This window comes from Carlito syrichta, unplaced genomic scaffold (genome assembly GCF_000164805.1).
Source record: "Carlito syrichta isolate Samal-C Ts95f unplaced genomic scaffold, Tarsius_syrichta-2.0.1 Scaffold315808, whole genome shotgun sequence".
Taxonomy (NCBI): domain Eukaryota; kingdom Metazoa; phylum Chordata; class Mammalia; order Primates; family Tarsiidae; genus Carlito; species Carlito syrichta.
Window position 1 is genome coordinate 75,363 of NW_007259904.1, and position 20,754 is coordinate 96,116.

The 20,754-nt window shown below is 37.6% G+C and overlaps 1 protein-coding gene across 1 annotated transcript in view; it reads right to left on the reverse strand.

Annotated features, from left to right (window-relative positions):
* Positions 1 to 877: 877 nt before the first annotated feature.
* Positions 878 to 20,754, reverse strand: part of NEIL3 (nei like DNA glycosylase 3) — a 51,947-nt gene continuing 32,070 nt past the window's right edge. Inside the window, exons 6-10 of the mRNA XM_008073297.2 lie at positions 20,307 to 20,473; positions 11,886 to 12,055; positions 10,044 to 10,464; positions 2,449 to 2,623; positions 878 to 1,060 (exon numbers count right to left, since the gene is read on the reverse strand). Of these exons, the coding sequence (XP_008071488.1) occupies positions 878 to 1,060; positions 2,449 to 2,623; positions 10,044 to 10,464; positions 11,886 to 12,055; positions 20,307 to 20,473 (1,116 nt within the window). The remainder of the gene's footprint in view (positions 1,061 to 2,448; positions 2,624 to 10,043; positions 10,465 to 11,885; positions 12,056 to 20,306; positions 20,474 to 20,754) is intronic.

Consider the following 20,754-nt stretch of genomic DNA (forward strand, 5'->3'; position numbering starts at 1 on the left):
GAAAGAAATTTTCACAATCATGCAGAAATATCTTAAGTGTGATGTATTCTTTTAGAAAACAATCTTGGTTACCTAGGCTAATTTAATTAAAAAAGAAGGGAGGTAAAAATTTTAAAAAACCAATACATTAAGCTTTTGAAATTGAATTATTTTTCAACATTTAGTAACAGATGCAAAATGAAGATTAGAAAAATATAAATTAACTTCTCTTTTAAACATTTACACACAACTTCTGTTCTGAACTGTTACGTTTATAGTCTCAATCTCCATAACTTACCATAAAAATACACTTGATAAACATGGGATTTATTAACAAAATACTTAAAACTATCCAAGAGTTGGGCATATCCCTAGCATCTAACAAGAACTTAACATCTGTTGAATAAAATAAAAAATATTCTTATTCATAAAGGAGATCTCATTTTTTAAAATTTCATTTAAGAAAACAATATCTTTAGTCATATATTATAAATAGTGATAGCTGAAGAAGCATTGACTATACAGAATATCTTATTTTATGGCACTGCATAATTCTCTCCTTAAAAAAAAAATTACTACTTTTCTAAAGTTACAAGAGAACAAGAGCATACTAAAAATACTTTATTGTCATTAGTAAATGCATTACATATACATTCTAAATTGAATACATCTGATGAAACACACAGAGAATTCATCAAGGTTAAAAGAAAACACACAGCCCTAGGATGAAAAGATGACACACATTAAAAAAAAAAAAATCAGCTCTTGAATACTGCAGTAAGTTTACAATGTAACATAGATATTTTACAACCTTTCTATGAAACCAAGGAGGACTGAGCATTATAAACAGCTTGAAGAGATTAAATGCCAGATATTTAATATACAGAAGGAGAAAATATTAACATCCTGGGATAGTTTTTAATCCTGGCCCATTTTCTGCCCACTGGAAAAAATTGCACTGTTTTTCCTTTCCAAGAGGACACACAAAAAAATTCTTTCCATTATTAGGTCCAATCTTCAACACTGTTCTCATGATGGAGCGTTTGCCATGGTTGCAGAAGGGGAAGGACAAATCTGCCCACTGGGGGAAGAAAAGATAAGATTGTAAAGTTTATATGGAAGGTACAGGGAAGGACAGGCTAAGCCTAGGCTCATTCGATTAATGCCACACTGTCTTCAATGCTGTTACCATTATTTTGACATTGTAAAACAGACTTATGTCATCGGTTGCTGTCCTTAAAAAAAGCCTATAACCTATGAGAAGTATCTCTCGCAAAGTTGTGTAAATCACAGAAATCTTCCATAATTCTGAACTTCCCTTTGTCTAAAATCTATATTTAGAGAAGTTCATTCACTTTATTAAGAATAACTGAAAGCTACCAGAGTCTGCTATAATCACCGGTGTTCCTGTTATAGGTGTTTCAGTTAAAACTGTAAGATCAAAGATTTGTCATGATCCCAATACTAAACTTCCTTAGTGTCTTAGGAAAAGAGAGAATCCAATAGGAACTAACCTAGACTAAATTAAAACTAGGCAGATTCCATCATTTTTATTCTTATTAATTTTGGTTTCAAGTGAGATATGAGGCTACTATTATAAATATTGCTAATAATATTTCCTCCATTTAATCTATAAAAGCTTTTTGAGGAGGGAATCTGTGAATTTAGGAGTCATATTTTGTTCAGGTTAGGGTAAAATGTTTGAGATCTAAAATCAGTATCAAATTTTCCCTAGGAAATTCCTTAAGAAGGCATCGTGTTGAAGACAAAGCCTAACCCAGAAATTTTTGTTCCAGCACTAACATAGATCAATATTTTCAATTTTCAGTTATATTCCAGATGAAGCATAACTTGGAAAAAATATATATCTTTAAACATGAGAACCACACTCCAAGGAATGCAGAAAGAGACTCAGTAAAGGGACCCCAGGTTCTTATCTCTCATCTCATATTCACTTCAGGGACACACAGAGATTGGGAAGGCATTAGGAATCGCCTATAGCTAAATTTTTATTGTGCCATCACTTTTTTTTTTTTTTTGGTCAAGCTTGTGTGGTAGGATTGGCTAGTGTTATTGTAAATTCCAGGATGTAAATTGTTTTTATTATATATCTCTAATCTATGTATAAACTAAAAGTATGATATGGCATTGAAGGTAGGAAGAACAAATTCTTATCTTGGATTACTAGCCATGTAAGTCCTATCAGTACATACTAATCACTTAATATCTCTCTTTATAAGCCAAGGGCAACACTTCGAGACTTGTGGATAGAAATATGATATACTCTAATCATCTTACAGCTATTATTTTATTAGTTTTTTTTGCTGAAACTCTTTAAACAACTAAAGTTGCTCAATATTCAAGTTTCAGACTAATATTGCAAAACTAGAAAAGCACTGCAATTTGCTACATTTTAATAACCAAAGTATTTAATGACACTGCAGTAAGCTAGATAAATCTTACACATACTTGAAAAAATCCACATCGTGCTTCTCTAGGTAGAGAACAAGCATGAAACCGCCTTCCCTTGTTCTCACCATCCTTCCAAACAACTCGGAGAACGCAGAGGCGGTTGTGTTTACTGCAGCGAGGACTGCCAGTATTTAAGGTACAAGAACCATCTGTCGTATTAATTTGAAGTGCACTGTAATGACAGGTTACAAAATAACGACAGCACGATAGTGCTAAAGGGATCATTCACATCACTTCACCCCTGCATGTTAGAAACTCGCTTGTACAAAAAAATTCCATCAAAAAGCGAACCACAGTAAACTTTAAGCAATTACGCAAACTACTGTTTTTAAAAATTCTTTAATTCCCAGGTAATTCTAATTTACTTCTAAAGCTACCAAAGCACCTAAAACACATCATTTAAATTTCTAAAGAATAAGAGTCCCAAATGGTGCAGCCAATATATCACATTTTTTCATTTGGGATATTCAGTTTTTCTCTTACCCAGTATTACAGCATAGACACTTTTACGTCTTCTAAAATATTCACAAGTCCAGCTGCCCCCCTCCCCACCAAAGTAGCTAGCATCACAATCTTCTCTAATTATTTTCTCATCGGTAGCAAACTCTCATCAATGGCTCTGACAAGGCCACAGAGATCACTCTCTCTACTGTCCACTTTAAAGACAATTTTCTATGCTTTCCTTTGATCAAGGCTACTATAATAGTCGCAATCATCTACCAGCAAGAAACAGGCTGCCTGGCAGAGCAGAAATGTGAATTTTGTACAGCTAGCAGGGAAGCTTTATTTTCCCCCACAATTAGAATCAAGAGTATTTGGAGTTATTCCCATAATAAAGGCTAGAAGCTGGCCTTGTACTGTAACTGTAAAAGCAGAATTTTCTCCTTGAAAAGGAGCTTCATTTTTATTTTTAATTTTCTATATTGTACATATTTTAATAACACTGTCATGAAAGTTAACCTTTTAATAAACCAGTTGAAGAGAAAAAGTGTTCACATAAATTAAAACCAAAAGTTTCTTCCTTGAATATTCCTATTTTAAAAATGCTTAATGATAAAATAGCTCATATTTTTTCTTTCTTTTGGGGGGGTTAAATTCCTACAGAACAAAATATCATTCTTAAATAATTTTTTAAATGCTTAAAAATCGGAGGCATTTTCCTTCTTGTTTCCTAAACTGCATTTTTCACATACTTGTTTCTATAATGATGCCTCAAGGTATCGTGTCTAATTGAAATGTTAAGAGAATGTGATCTTTTATTTGTGATGAAATTGGTTTAAATTTGTTTGTACAACAGATGCTTAAATACATATTTTTAAAGAATGTTTTCTGGAATGGACTCAAACATTCCGAGGGCAGTTTTTGAAACTGTTCTTACAGCAGTCATTTGTAGAATAACAGCAGCTGTAGGCATTGCTAAAGAAATCAGTATAATTAAATATTCTGCCAGCAACTATTTTGTTGGTGCCTTTCTCAGGATGGTGGTTTGCATTTCGGTCATAGGTAACACTAAATCAGAAATAGGAAAGCTAAGGGACAACGGACTTTTCGACAACCCTCTATTTTACTAACCCCTCTAAACTTTAACTTCAAGAGAAACCACATATCTGGAGCATTGTAGAGCAGTCAAGAGATTTCAAGTGAAGCAAGTGATTTAGAAGCAATGTTTAAAAGAAATTAAGGAAACCAAGCACTGTGGCTTAAGCCTATAATCCCAGCACTTTGGGAGGCTGAGGGAGAGGACTGCCTAAGTCCAGGGGTTTGAGACCAGCCTGGGCTGGCTGGTCATCTCGACAATAAATTTAAAAAAAAAACTCAGGCATGATGGCACACACCTGTAGTTTCAGCTACTTGGAAGGCTGAGGCAGAAGGATTGCCTGAGCCCAGCAGGTCGAGGCTGCGGTGGCCGTGAGTGTGCCACTGCACTCCAAGCCTGGGAGACAGAGTGAGACTCTGCCTTAAAAAATAAATAAGTAAATAAAAAAGAAGAAAGAAAAATAATTAAGACTATTAATAGAAATAAATAAAATGATGCTTTCTTATTTAAAATATGCACACATAAAAAGTTTTACATCTTTATTTTAAAGGTGACTGTCTCAAATATCATTTAAACATTTCCTCCCTCCCTCCCTCCCTCCCTTCCTTCCTTCCTTTTTTTTGTCAGGGTCTCCTGTCCATTGCCCAGGCTGGAGTGCAGTGGCACAGTCAGAGCTCACAACAGCCTCAACCTCCTGGACTCAGGCGATCCTTCTGCCTACAGGTGTATGCCACCATGCCCAGCTAACTTTTTTTTTGTAGGGTTGGGGTCTTGGTATGTTGCCCAAGCTGGTTTTGAACTCCTGGGTTCAGACAGTTCCTCTACCTCAGCCTCCCAAAGTGCTGGGATTACAGGCATGAGCCACCATGACCAGTCTAGTTAAACATTTTCTAACCCACTTGCTTTAACATAAAGAGTTTTAGCGTTTCACATATCCAGGGCAAGGTTTAGACCTTTCCCCTATTCTATTATAGCTTTGCTGGGGAGGAGGGTAAAGCTTGGATTAAGGTAGAAAGAAAAGGCCCTGGTGTCTTCCATCTGGTTCATTTTTGTCTTCAATTCTATAGTCTTCCTTGGTGGAGAGTTAGATAACAGAATAGCGGTATGCTATCTTATTCTTGGTACTCAGAGTGTGGTGTAATGACTGGAAGCATCCACCCTACTTCAGATTGCCTACAGAATCAGAATCTGCATGTTAACAAGATTCCCAGGCGATTCATATGCACATTAAGTTGTGAAACACTGAGTGACTTAAAATAGCAAAATACTGATGCCACCTGTGATCGCCTCAGCTCTAAATATGCACAGCTAATCTTAATTTTGTGATAGAAAACATTATCCAGGGTTATTAATTGTTCTGATTTATTGAGGACATCTTGGTTCTTTTGTATCAACCATTATTTTAAAACTTTCTAAAATGTAACAGCATTTTCTTAAGTAAATCTAGCATTCAGTATTTTAACTTATTTTGAAGATTATGATCATAATTTTGAATTTTTTAATACTGGGGTATAAATGATAGATTAGTATAACATATCAGTAGTTTGCAAACCTATTCAGATACACATATTCTAGGCTTGCAGTTCTTATGGTCTAAGTTTGTATCAGGAAAAGCAGCCACAGAAAATAGCAAATGGAAATAAAACTTTACACAAACAGGTGGCAGTCTGGAGTTGGCCTTGCTGGCTGTAGTTTGCTGATGTAGATGTCATTAGAATTAAAAAAAAATGTCTGAGGCATAATAGGTTCTCAATAAATAGAAATAACACTAAACAGAGATCAGATAGAAACTATCATCAAGAAGGAAGGCATTATTGAGCACAGATGTCATTTTAAAGCTAGCATTATTTTTTCAATGATCAATTTATCACAGTCTAACTTATTTTACAGATAGGATAACTCATGATAATAAAAATAGTCTGAAGTTCTTTGAATTCATCAGTCTCACTGAATGTAGATTTTGTCATACAAGATTGTTTCAAGGATTGAAACAAACAAACCTAAAAACGAACAAACTAACAGAAATGAAGTAACTTATTCTGGATGGTCCTAGGTGGTTCGGAAATCCTTAGGTACTGATAATTTCAAAAAGTGACCCAGAAACAAATACAAGGTGTCAGTGCTTGCACTGGTGATGAGAGATAGACCTTCAGCATCCCTGATGGCAGCAGACATGAGAAAATATTAATGATTTTGTTTGTGTCATTTCACTCCTTTATGTGGCCTTTGCATCAAGCTCAGGAAACCTACAACACATGCATTCTTTGAAAATGCATCACTGTGTTCTGCTGTGTTTGCCATAATTGGCTCAAAGACTTAAACTGTTTCTAGTAGTTATTTTTAACTGCTTAAAAATTGGTTCAATCATGTAATTTATAACCCAGTAGCTGAATGGAATTAACATATATCTGAAGACCAATCTGAAAATATGCCTCATCAACATTGTATGTATTGTGTGGTAATGAGATCAGTAATGAAGTGAACAAAAGTCAAAGTAATTACCATACAATATTAAAGAAAACATAAACTGGCTATAAATTATGAGTGGACCACCTGCTTTAATGGTATTATGTTGTGAGCTTCTGCTAGGCATCTTGTCCACAAGATGAACACTATAGCTGCCAGACAAGGAGAAAAATGAAATAAATGACAGTAATTTGCAATTTATTCCTTGTAAAGTAGCTGGGTGCAGAAGGGCTGCTGGGTGAATTTATTTCATCACTTGACATTTATTCTGCTAGTTGATCTTGATTGATTGTGGATTCTCAGTCCTGGTGTTCTTATACTCAATACATACACAGGCCGCAGCATTTCTGAGTAATGCTGTGCACTGTGATTAATCATACAATCCTATTACTAATGGCTTATGAAGAAATCATTTAAATTTAAGGTTACATTAATGTTTTTTTAAATCCCTAATTCATTAGTTAAATTGTCTGAGATTTTCTACAAAGTAATAAGGGAATAAAAATATGCCAGGATATTTAATCTGGGTACAACGAATGCCACAATATTTTAAGATGATCATCACTTCTACTTCTTTCTTTCTTTTTTGTTGAGTGGAGTCTTGCTCTGTTGCCCAAACTGGAGTGCAGTGGCCACTCCTGGCCACTGCAGTCTCGACCTGCTGGGCTCTGGCGATCCTTCCGCCTCAGCCTTCCAAGTAGCTGGAACAAAAGGCGGGCACTACCATACCCGGCTAATTTTTTTTGATTTATTGTAGAGATGAGGTCTCACCAAGTTGCTCGGGCGGGTCTCGAACCCACAGGCTCAGGCAATTCACTCACCTCAGCCTCCCAAGCACGGGATTACAGGCTGAGCCACCGAGCCCGGCTTCTACTTCTTTCTACTTGAGCCACAGAATGGAAAAGGTTGTTCAAAAATGATTTTTTCTTACAGTATAGGCTCCCAACTCAAACACTCTTAACTAACCATGAATTTTCATCATGAGGTATTAACTAGGGTAAAAGTTAAAAAGTGGTGTATTTGTCTAGTCAGTTGAAAGTTCAGCCTTCACAGATTAATTCAAATGTGAGTACGTGGACAACAGTTACATCAATTATCATAAATTATTATGAACAAAAAATTTCTTAAAAACCAAGATAAATCATCAAGATTCACTTATGGTAACCTTAGAGTTGAGATAGGAAATGTGGAATACATGCATCCATTGAGCAAAGATTGTTTCAGAACTGCTATGAAATATACTTTCAGGATTCCTAGAGATCAGTCTATGAGGATACACCAGATGGTCCCTTATCCTACTGCCCAGAGGAGGAATCTCCCCATCAGTGAAGACATAGTTGATTAAAGGAAAAGCTAGCAATTATAATTCCACCTGAGATTACTATAGATTTCACCGAAAGAACAGCCAGCAGATTCCACATCCATGGATTCGACCAACCTCAGATTGAAAATATTTGAAAATTAAAAAAAAAAAAAAAAAAACAGCCCAGTCACGATGGCTCATGCCTGCAATCCCAGCACTTTGGGAGGATGAGGCAGTCTGAGTCCAGGAGTTTGAGACCAGTCTACTCAATACAGCAAGACTTTGTTTCTATAAAAAGTCAAAAAAATTAGCCAGGTGTGGTGGTGCATGCCTGTGGTCCAAGCAACTCGGGAGGCTAAGGTAGGAAGATTGCTTGAGCCCAGACTGTGATGAGCCATGATTGTGCCACTGCACTGCAGCCAGGGCGACAGAGTGAGACCCTGACTCAAACAACAAATAAATAATGACACAACAATAAAAAATAATACCAAGAAAAAATACAGTATAACCACTTACCCAGCATTTACATTGATTTAGGTATTAGAAGTAACCTAGAGATGGTTTAAAGTTATATGGCAGAAAATGCACAGTTTATATGCAAATACTACACCATATCAGGGACTTGAGCATCTATGGATTTTGGTATCCTGAGGGTCCTGGAACAAACCCCCCATGGATACTGAGGGATGACTGTTAACTCTTTCTCTGCTTATCTCCCATTAGCAAGAAAAGGCATACAGGGGAAGAACATCCTTTGTCACTTTACAAATTCTTCACTTCATTTAAAAATGCTGGATATAAGGCATCTGCTTTGTTGAAGACGGGAAAAAAAAAGGCAGCTTAGAAAATTGTGGAGAAACGTCTGTCTCTGACAGTGGTTTCATATCAGATCATGGTAGTTAGGAAGCCAGATAGAGGGTCAAGGAGGCCCAGATAAAAGAGGAAGTAGGGTCAATGGGAAATTGTTTCAGGAGTGCCAATAATCAAGGAAAAAGGATGATGACATTATGTATTAAAATTTCTGCATCACAGGTGACAGCAAGTGGGGTCTTCTCCTGACATGTAACTAACTGGTAGTTCCATAAAACATCTGTGGCTGGGCTCGGTGGCTCAGCCTGTAATCCCAGCACTTTGGGAGGCCAAAGCGAGTAGATTGCCTGAGCCCACATCTGTGACCAGCCTGGGCAACTTGGCGAGACCTCATCTCTACAGTAAAATAAGATAAATGAGCTGGGTATGGTAGTGTGTGCCTGTAGTTCCAGCTACTTGGAAAGCTGAGGTGGACGTATCGTTGGAGCCCAGCAGGTCAACACTGGGGTGGCCATGAGTGTGTCACTGCACTCCAGTCTGGGCGACAGAGTGAGATGCCAACTCAAAAAGCAAAATAAAAAAACATATCTGCTTTGGTATTTATTTATTTTTTTTTAAACAAGGTCTTATTCTGTCACCCAGGCTGGAGTGCAGTGACACAATCATGGGTCACTGAAGCTTCGAACTGCTGGGCTCAAGTGTTCCTCCTGCCTCAGCCTCTTGAGCAGCTGGGAGTACATGTGTGCGCCACCACACCCAGCTAATTTTCTATTTATAGAGTCGTGGTCTTGCTTTGTGGCAGGCTGGATTTGAACTCTTAGGTTCAAGCAATTATCTCATCTCAGCCTCTCAGTGTTGGGATTACAGGCATGAGCCACTGTACCTGGCTGGCAGTATTTATTCATTGAAATTACTTTTGAATTTCAGATACAAAAGTAGCAAGTATGCCCTTTAGGACTTTTTTGTTTAAATTAAGAACACCATCCCACATGGCTGTTTGAGATGCCGCCACTTTCTTTAGCAGAAAGGTCACTAAAGGCATCTCAGCTCCCTCTCTTTAGACATAAGGTACTTCCTAAACTTTTATAAATGACAGTTTCCCTTTTAGAAGACTATCTTTCATCAGAAGGAAATATTAAAAAAACACTAACAGTGGTTATTGATAACCAGTATGATTATGGGTGATTTTAAATATTTTTTATTTATATTTTCCAAATAATCAATATTAAGTACATATATGGTAACCATCAGTGAAAAAAAAACTTTTTATAGATGTAGGAAAGACTGTTTTTCATTTCAGTCCTTTCCCTGCTATTTTAAACTACAGAAGGGAAAGGAAACAAATTACCCTAATAGTCTTTCAGTGTTTGATTTATGTTATCCAAATCAAGTCAATTTCCTTAGCAATGGATGATTCCTCTGCCTTCTTAAAACTTAACGCAAATACCTTAAAGACCAAGGTTAGAAGCATCATACCTGTTAGAAAATCCAGGGTTGCAACTTTTGAAATCTGGTGATGAGAAGTGGGTTGTCTTCAATTTTTTATGTGCTGGACTAAATAATTTAGACTCAGAGCAGATTGTAGGTGATATGTTTACTTTGCTAGGTAGTTGAGTTATATAGTTTGTTTTCTCCTTGGAGGGGTGAAGTGCATCGCTAAAACAAACGTTAGTAGAAGGAGAGTTTTGAAATGCCTCATCTAGTATCTGGTTTGGTTTTTTTTTTCCTTCCAAAATACTGAATTTATTGCTAAAATCAGTCAAGACAAGCGTTGTAGTTCCAAATGCAGTTTTCCTGTTGAACTTCACTTCTGTATGTGGTTTTCCAAAGCTATTACAAGGGTACTTCACTAAGTTGTTAAAAGCAATAGAATTCTCTTCATTCTTGAGCACTGCATCTGGCAGGAGAGATAAGTAATTCTGTAATATTTCTATAAATATACCATTTGGAACATCTTTTTATTTGATTAAAAATTTTAGTTTACTTCATTGTGGTGAACTAATATATAACAATACAAAGTTAGCTTGGACAAGCCAGAATTAATCATCATCTTGTTAGGAAATGAAATATTATTTAAAATACAAAATTTCAACAACTTATAGGGATCCAGAGATGGGTTTAACAAAGATTTATCTTTGCTTTGTATTATGTCCAAGCATTTAAAGGTCATTTAGCTATCAGTTTTGCTAATATTAGGCTAAGTATTAAAGCAGTGGTAATTAAGAGATGATACCCCATAAACCTTGAGGTCAGCAGTTAGAGGCCTTTTTCTCGACTACTAGGAATATTTCTGTGAATGACAAGGCAAACTGAAAGGCTTATTTAAAATAAGCCAGGATACGCTACAAAGTCTAAACAACTATTAAATAAAATATTTCAACAAAATATCCTAGGATTTTTGAATCTATACCATAATATATTCTATATTGTTAATAAGAAATAGTTAATGAGACATGCAAAGGCATTTCAAAATCTTGAAATAAACGTGGAAATCTAGATCATCGTTTTCCACAAGTTCTGTCTCTGTTGAACGACACTGAAGAAGGGATAGAGATAGGAGGTGTAATCCCTACTGCTCCTAGCAAAGCTGTGCAAGGGGTGATGCCTGCCTTCCTGACCCAGGGAACAAAACACCATATGACAGCTGACACAATGCAGGGGTTCATAAGTCAAGAATGAACTTTTCATCTCTAATTGAAGAAAGAAATAACACTTTGAGAACACAATAGAAGCTGCAGCAATGAGATGGCTCTTAATCACAGGTTTCCTCTGAGGTTTTACATTCTCTAAACGCATGGAATCATGAGCTACAAAGAGTTATTTTGAAGGATTTCAATGAAATCAGTACAATTGTCTGGGTAAAGATTTTAATAACAAGGGGTAGGAAGGATAAAGAAGAGAAAAAATTCAGCATTTTTCTATTCCACCTGCAAAGATATTCTTACAGAAATCCTCCCTTTCAATTTATGAAACACTTGGACTGAATAACAAACTCGAAAGTTGCTGAAATCTGCATAAAACAAAGCTTTATTGAATAATTCATTAGAAACAGTAGAGAACAGATGTGATCATCTCGATTTTTGAGATACAAAGGCACATACTGTTTTAGCACAAGCATGTTTTCCCTCCCTGTTAAAAAAAATTCTCAACAGAATATTAGCATGGTTTACATGCAAAAGTTGGCAATTCCTTTATACCTTTGAGAAAGACAGCATTTTACTTAGTTATGAAATATCAAGATGGAGCAAGATATGTTCCTGACTTGGTATAACTAACCCTCATGAAATGTAACGAACTCAAATCAAAATTCAGTCTTACCAACGGGCCTTGAGGCCAAACAAGCATCACACGCCTTAGAAGAGGGCTTATTGATTAATGTGCAGACCACACAAGTCCACTGCTCTTCAGACTTCTGAGCCACACAGTCTGTATGAGGATTCACCCCTCTAGATGTCCAGCTGACTATAGTATTTCTAGTTGGTAGCTTGCTGTAAATTAATATTTTAAATTAATAATTAACATTGTTATTGCTGCCTTGTTCTTATGCATTCTAGGTATTTCAGAAACTATTAATGAACCATCAATACCTCAATGCTACTTGTTTATTATTGCTTAGAAGTTATAACAGTTATCTTAAACTGATTACTGATTGCTGTTAAAGTCAGAAATGTCAAATAAAAGTTATCTAGTGTCACAGAACTGTGTGATTTTTTAAAAACCAACTAAAATATTAGATACAACACTAGGAAGTATTTCTCACATAATTTTTAAGTGGTACTTTTTCCAAAGTAAAACTAAAATATCTTCATTCAACTATATCAGGAAAAAATAGTTACGCAGAAACTAGAGATTGAAGGTAAACCAAGAAAGTTTTATATTTACTTCATGTGCCTTAAAAACTCTAGACCATTTATTGTTGCCTTTACACAGCTTTGATATAGTCCTACTCTCTAACGCACAGCTACAGCTCTGTGGAGCACATAACAGTAGCCTGGATTCATTCCATGTTTCCAAACGAACTGAAAAAAGCTCTTCCAGATAAAGGCCATATGTCTTACATTTCAGAATGTGAATTCTTTCAATTTCAAAGATAACCTTATTTCTGGAACATTTTGTTTCTTACATATAATTACACCAGTTTTAAAATTCTGGTGTTTCTGAAAAAATAATAAATAGCATAAGAAAATATAAAAATAAGGTACATCTCATTATGATTCTTTTAGCTTTACTTACCTTGATTTTTAATGCCACTCAGTATTTCTTATCCTTAGGAACATCAGACTTTCTACAGTTTGTTTACTTGACCTAATCTCTGTCCTCTACTAACTTACTTTGAAAAGCATTTATTCATAATTAAATAAACACAATTTAAATGAACCTCAGGATTTTCACTGGGCTCTAACTTTTTACTATTTCCCTCCTCTCCTGTTCTATAGAGTCAACTAATCATAAGGAGTGCTTATAGTTACTCTTGGGAGTATTTCTTCCTCACTACTTTTTTTCTTTATCACCCACTAATAAATTTTTGCAGTCTCCACTTGGATGTGTAACAGGAATCTCAAACTTAACATGTAGTAGGCTGAACACTGGTCTCTCGAAGATATCGGGTATATAACCCCAGGAACCTATAAATGTTACTTTATGAAGAAAGAGAGCCTTTGCAGATGTAATTAAAGATCCTGACATAGGATCTATGTCAGGATAACCGTCCTGGATTACCCAGTGGTCCCTTAACCCTATCCCAAGTATCCCTATAAGAGAAAGGCAGAGGGAGATTTGATACATGCAGGAGAGAAGGCTCCGTGACTTACAGAGGCAGAGACTGGAGCCATGTGGACACACATCAAGGAACGCCGCTGACCACAAGCCGGAAAGAGGAAGGAACAGATTCTCCCCTAGAGCCCTCAGAGGGAGCACAGCCCTGCCTGCACTTTAATGTTGGCCCAGTGAAACTGACGTTGAACTTCTGGCGAAAAAAATCCTGTTGTTTTAAGCTACCAAGGTGGTGGTAATTTGTTACAGCAGCCACAGAAAACTAACAAATTAAAATTCGTGACCCTCCAATCTGCAACCCCACTAGTTTGTCTCATGTCAGTAAATGGCATCAGCATCACTCAAATGATCAGGCTCAAACCCAAAAGTCATCCCGGCACTTCTTTCTCTTACATCTCACTTCTAGTCTACCGGCAAATCCTAGAGGGTCTGCAGCAGAGGCCAATCTGCCATGAAGCTAAGGAAGCTTAACCTTCTGCAGCTTGGAGAGTTCTCAAAGCACTGGGGTGGGGAGGGTGGCGAGTGGAAGCAGTGACTCCTGTGGAGGCTAAGGGTACTGCCGGTGGTGGTGGTCCTGGGATTCCCAGCAAGGACGACTGCATGCTACCAGCACCACCTCACATCTCCTGAGTGCCCAGGGACAACGTGCCCTAGCGACCTCGAGAAAAACGATCTGAACAAGTGATCTGACAGTATTCCTTGCTCACAGGCCATCATAACCTGGGTTGCGAGGCCACCCAACTCCTGTACCACACACCCCTAACCCAGGAACAACGTGGCAGAGGTGAGAAACCTGAGCCAGCTGAGGGGGTTCCAAGGGCTGGGTTTCTCAGCGAAAGGTCCTCAGACTAGCAGCATTGGCATCACGTGGGAACTTGTTAGACATGCAGATTCTCAGGTCCCTGTCCAGACTACTGAATCAGGATTTTTCTGGAGCTGGGGCATGGCAATCTGTGTCTTAACAAATCCTTCAGGAAATTCTGATGCACATTAAAGTTGAAGAACCACTGCTCTAATATCTCCCTTACAGACAGAAATAATGCTTAAGCAAAGTATTATAGGGGACGTTAGAGATATTTCACTGTCAACAGTCAATTGTGACAGTAAAAGACAATTTTCTAATCTATCAATAATAAAAAGTGTAATAAAATTGTCAGTGGTCACATGAAAAGGCAATCTAGGAATGTGCGGCCAAACCATGGAAGAACGCGATTACACAGCTGTGTCAGGCAGTAAACTTATAATATCTAATTTTTCTGATGTTTGTTGGTAGTGTTTAGCAATTGCAATTTATTGTAATTTCTCATTCTCAGTATTCACACTAGGACCTAAATTTGTATCCATAATTTTTATTATTTTTCATATACAAGGCCTCTAACTTGTGTAAGTTTCAGGCCTTACTCCTACCTCAACTATCCAAAATATTCTCAATTAACCACTTTGTTTTTCCTACCCACTTTCCCCATGACCATCACTTATGCATGCACTGCTACCGCGTGCCCCCTGACGCTGCTGCTGTACTCTGGTTCGACGATGGTCACTTTTCCATGCAGCAGCCTGGATAGCCCTCATGAAACACAAGCCAGTTTGTGCCACACTTCTGCTCAAAGACTCTTGATGGCTTCCCAGCTCACTCAAAGTCAGTACTCCCCACAGGAGCCAGGGCAATCTTTTAAAATGCCAATCAGTCATTTCAGGCCTGTTCAAAACCATCCCAAGATTCCCCATTATACTCAGAATAAAATGGACACTTCTTTTCTTGGCCAAGCAGGTTCCACACACTCTCCAGTCCCTGCCAAGCAGAGCGGCTCCCTCTGTCCCTCATCTCTTCTGCTCTGGCCAGCCACACATGCCTTCGTTCTCCTTCTTAAACAAATCGGAGGCTTCATGCTTTCTGGGCTACTTTCTTTGAAAACCTTCCCCAGACCTTTGCAAGTCATCAAATCATTCTAACACTCTCCTCCTCGGGGACTTAACGGCCCACCCTATTAAAAATGAACCTTCCGTGTCACTATCCTTCAACTGACTGATGCTCTTGAGAGCACTGGTCACTACCTGTCATGGCCTGACATCTTAGACACATATTGTGGATAGTTTTTCTTGAAAAGATGTCCTCCCACTGTAATACAGTATTCTATAGATATTCCATAAGTATGTTTAATGAATACATTTTGCCCCATCAATTAAAACTGCTCTCTTGAAAATCACCTCAATTTTCAATAAAATGGGCTCCCTCAAGCCCCGTCCTCTCTAATGCAGTGGGATTTAACTCTCTCCAACACTCCCCATTTTTTGTATCTATGGAATTGTTTCTTCTGCCTCTCTTTCACGGGCTCCTTTTCTTCTTCTAATCACTAAAGTTAACGTAACAGCAAGGCTCTCTACTGGACCTCCTTCCCTTCCCCCCATGCATTCTCTCAGTAGCTGCACAAATGACTTAATTCAACTCTTATCCGAGACGACCCCCAGATGGGGAGCAGGGAGGGGCATAAAACACGAATGGAGGATGACAGGGTCGCTGGGTATCTTTGCACTTTTCAGTGGAGACAAGTTATGAACATGGGAAGCAACTGATTTTTCTTCGTTCAAATAAAACCGATTTTTTTTTCAATACCAACATAAATGCTAATAAAACTAAAAGGACGTTACGTAAAATATAGTGGCATTTAAAGAAGGTTTGAATAAAATGAACTTTCAAGCTGCTGCCCAAGTTCTATTTCAATTGAATCAATTGCTATTTCATTCGGCCTACTTTGAATCATTCTCGAAGTACCGACACATCCTGGAAGCCCATCAGAATGGACTTCTGCTGACACCAGAAAGAACTTTACCATGAGGCTTGAGGTAAGCACCCTAAGCAAGAAGCAGCTTAGACCCACCTTTACTCTTTCTATTTGTTCTATCTGTGGAGAGCCAAGACAAGGTCACGCTCGTGGGTTCTAGTCTCCAAAGCCCTAGTGCCTGTAGCTTTTCCATTCATTCTGTGAATATTCATTTTGGCTACATGACTCATAAGTTAGCATTTCAGTTGACAATAATTTGAGTTTCTTTCATTGAGTTAAAAAAAAATCTTTCAAGTTATGTTTTAAACATGGTAACGATGCAGTCAAAATCTCTTCCCAGAATAAGAGAATCCCGCAAAGATTAAACACCACAGGTTTAAGTCTCTCAAGTGCCCTCTAATGGTTCCATCCCCTCAAAAATCTCTGCCAGATTAGGCCTGCCTTAAGAATTGGTTTGCAGACAGCACTAAACTCTCATTGACCAGCCACCAACTATCCACACGTTTCCAAACCAGATGGTTTTTAGAGACCCAAACATGTCTTCTGAAAAGGAGCAAAACATCCTCTCCTCTGTGCCGTTCTCCAGTCGCGCGAGTTCTCCTGTGCACTTTCCCGTATGCTGTTTCTTCTTCCAGGAAATCCTTTTCCCACCTAGTCTGATGAATTCCTATTTCCTTCAACATTAAGCTCAAGTGTCATCTCTTTCAGAAAGATTTTCATGTCCATCCCAGGTAGATTTCAGTGTTTTCTCCCCTAAACTGCCATTGCCATCGGTGTAAACGTTTTCCTTTGTGGCACTTCTGTCAGGTGTTTAACTATCTATTTGCTCACTTACTTCCCACATTAGACCATGAGCACTTTGAGAGGCTGCATTCTACTTCGTTTTTGTATTCCCGGGACCTGGTATATAGATTCCAATAAAGTAAATAAAAAATTTTAAATTTTTTTAATTAAAGAAAAAGACTATCTAGTAAAGCAAAAGAATACCTCAAACAGTTTCCTCTAAAGAAAACAATACTTACATACATAAATTATGCTAGCTAGTATATAATTAAGAACCAACAATAAATGGTACAAGTAGTAAAATTGTTGTGTGAGCAACAAAAACTGAAAAATGTGAGATATTAATGAAGGAGTTAAGTAAACTTTTAGCAATTGGAGAAAGCAATTGGATTTCTATCATTGCTATTCCAGATTTTCAAATTTCTTCAACTTAACTAAAAATGACTTAAAATAAAAAAATTTAGTCGACATTAAAACTGTTCAAATACTCATCAGAAATTAAATGGAATATATTTATTCATAGAAAAATCTAAGAATAGGGCAAATGGAACTGGTTTTTAAACTTTTTTATTATGTAACCATTTACCTGCAGTCTATAGTTGATTTTTCTAAAGCTGAATGCCAATATATAAAACAGAACTAGGTTGGGAGGAAGGAGGGATTACAAGGTTCAGTCATTTTCAGCATAGCCTGGCTACCCCGCTACCCCTAACTCACAGGTGACCCGCCCGTCTCTTTCAGGGAACCCTTGAGACTTTAAAATCTAGTTTCAAAAACTTTTGGAATTGACAACTATCTTGTTTAGATGATAAATAACATTTATGATTTGGAAGAATAAGACTTTTTTAAATCTCAAAAGCTACCAATTTAGAGAAAACAAACACAGAACATTCATCATTTATTAATGATATATATTTAGTAGACAAATATATTTTGAAGGTCTTCTGTCAGATACTATGATAAACGCATTTAGTCAAATAAATGTATACTTCTGCTACAAAAATAGTTCTTGTTCATAAAAAATAAGAAAGCCATAATCCTGCACTATATATAAATACATATAATTATCTGCACATATTTCAGACCTCTATCATAGTAAACCAGGGTGAAAAACTGAGAGGAAGGAGATAGGGAGTGGCTTAAAGTAAAGTTGAGACCAAGAGAAGGAGGGATCTAGAAATGAAACAGAGGTAGGAGGAAAAACAAAGCAGCCCCAGATGCATTTAGGAAGATACAAGGGGGACCTCCACTGGCATCAGCTGGTCCTGTGGCCTAAGCTCTACAGACACATGGCTCCTCCCTCCTCCTAGGCTTCTGTACAGACACGCTGCACCTGCTTATCTTCCTATTCCAAGCATATCATTCAGCTTTTCTTCTTTTTTTAATTTTTAATTTTGAAGATGCGGGGTACAAGTCAGGGTTAGGTATACTCATTTGGGATATATATATATATATTTTTTGCTTTTCCTCCTACTCTGTAGTTATAGCTGTTCCCTGAAGCTCAGACCTTGGTTCATTTCTTTATTCTTTCTCAGTGACCTGAGAAAGCATGAAGGCTTCCACTAACAACCCTGTGCTGACACCCTCAAGCGCTGTCTCCCTCCCTGCCACGTGGCCCCTGAGACCTCTCTTCCAGGATGCTCCATCATCACTTCCCACATCCAACCTCAATGTATCTTCACTATTCTCTCCCAACTTTCCCAAACCCATAATGTGAACACTTCTATTATTTGGTTCGGCAACGTTCTGCATTATTCTACATATCAAATCTGCCACAATTATTGCTGACTTTTTAAAATTTTAATTAAGGTGTCATGTCCAGTGTCTTGACCCCGGGCCTGATAACCATCTCCTGCCCATTACCCTGCACTGGCTTCTTCACACATGTTTTCAGTCTCCTCATTTTCCATCCTAACTATGCCACAATCATTTGGAAGTCCTTGATCCTCCGCTTTAGGCAAGACATTAACCATTTCCAGAACTATGAAGGATCTCAGCTATTGATCCCCTTCTAGCTGTAAAATCCAGTTTCTACTCTTCCACAACTTGGAACCTCCTGGGCTCGGCAGTGTTCTCATCATCCCTCCAACATACCATGCTCATAAATGATTCAAGCTTTGAGGCCATGCTCCTTTTTTCCAATTAAAAAATGTTTGCTTTATCATTTACTTAACCAAAATTCTATTTTTTTTAAAGTAAATTTCAAATGACACTTTCTTTATGAGAGCTTCCCAACTTTCCTGCATATATAAACCTCGAATATCCCGGAACTCTCATAGCATTTAATGTGCTTCACATCTGCACTGGTAATTCTGGCTTATAATCACATATACCATTATGCAGTGACGACTTTATGCTGCTAATCTTTCTCCTGGCCTTCCCCGAAAGAACTATGGCCTTTTACCAGGGTAATGGTGCACTGGGGGAAATAAAACAACCAGATTTGGGGGAGGGGGGAAGTCTCTGAAAAGCTTCTCTCAACTGACACTAATTCCACAAGACCCCTAAAGATCACTGTGGTTCACCAGTCAGGTCAGGTGACCCATGGAGTTTTTAGCCCAAGTTCATCTCACAGCAGTTCCCGCACCTATCCTCTGGTTATTTCCACAGCTCCAGAATACAAAATTAAAAAAGACATACTCGGTGACTGGCTAGATCACCATGTATGTGTTTAATAAGTACTCTGTCACTTAACCAGGATGTAAATTATGTTAAAAGATCTTGCTTGTATTTTATAATATTATTTCTAAATGAAGTGAAGATTTTGAAGAGAGTTGCATTTTTTCAATTATTATTATTAATTTTTTTACTTTTTGATTTGGGGGCTCTCATTCTGTCACCTAGGCTGGAATGCAGTGGCACACCTGTGGCTCACCTCAGCCTTGACCTCTTGGGCTTGGGTGATCCTCCCACCTCAGCCATCGCGAGTAGCTGGAACTTCTAGGCCTGCACCACCACATCTGGCTAATTTTTTAATTTTTTTGTGAAGATGAGGTCTCACCATGTTGCCCAGGATGGTCTCAAAGCCCTGGGCTCAAGTAATCCTCCCACCTCAGCCTCCCAAAGTGCTGGAATTACAGACATGAGATACCATGTCTGGCATTTTCCGATGATTGACACCTCCTGGTACTCACTGTACAGACCAGAGTACAGTTAAAGGCAAGATATTATCACCCAAGCTAGAGATTTTCTACCTGAATTCAGAAGTGGACCACAAATCATCTTTGGCTCCTTCTGTTTCCTTGATGGTATCATTAACTGTTTCTTTCTAAGGATTCAAATACCTTTGAGTTATGTTCTCTTGTGAACAGCCTGATAGCTATTCAATTATACTCTCTGATTATGAGCCTTTTAGTTAGGTAATTGGGGCAAATGTTTCCCTTTAAATTAGATATCTTACCATATGTCAACATGTTGAGGATTTTCTTTTTGACAGTAAGGACAGAAATATGTCATTCTATTATTCTCCCCAAAGCGACACACAGTTATTTTGCAGTGGCACTGTCCACAATTAGGACGCTTGTAAACCTTATAGCGTTTAGAGACAGCAGATCCTACTTTACGGCACTACAAAAAAACAAAACAAAACAGAAATTATTATACTCTTATTTATAAAATACTGTTGCCAAAGAGTCAAAGATGCATTCTTGAAATTTCTGAAAATAATCTGTTAAAAATATACATATGCTTGTACATATGTCCACATAATCTTTCTGTCATCTGAGAAAAAGGTATTGACAAGATTTGGTAGTCAAATAAGACTTGTATGAAATAATTAAGTCATTATTTTATAACTTATTAGTATTCAGAATTGTTCTTTGCATAGCTTTACCCTCTTATCTAAATGA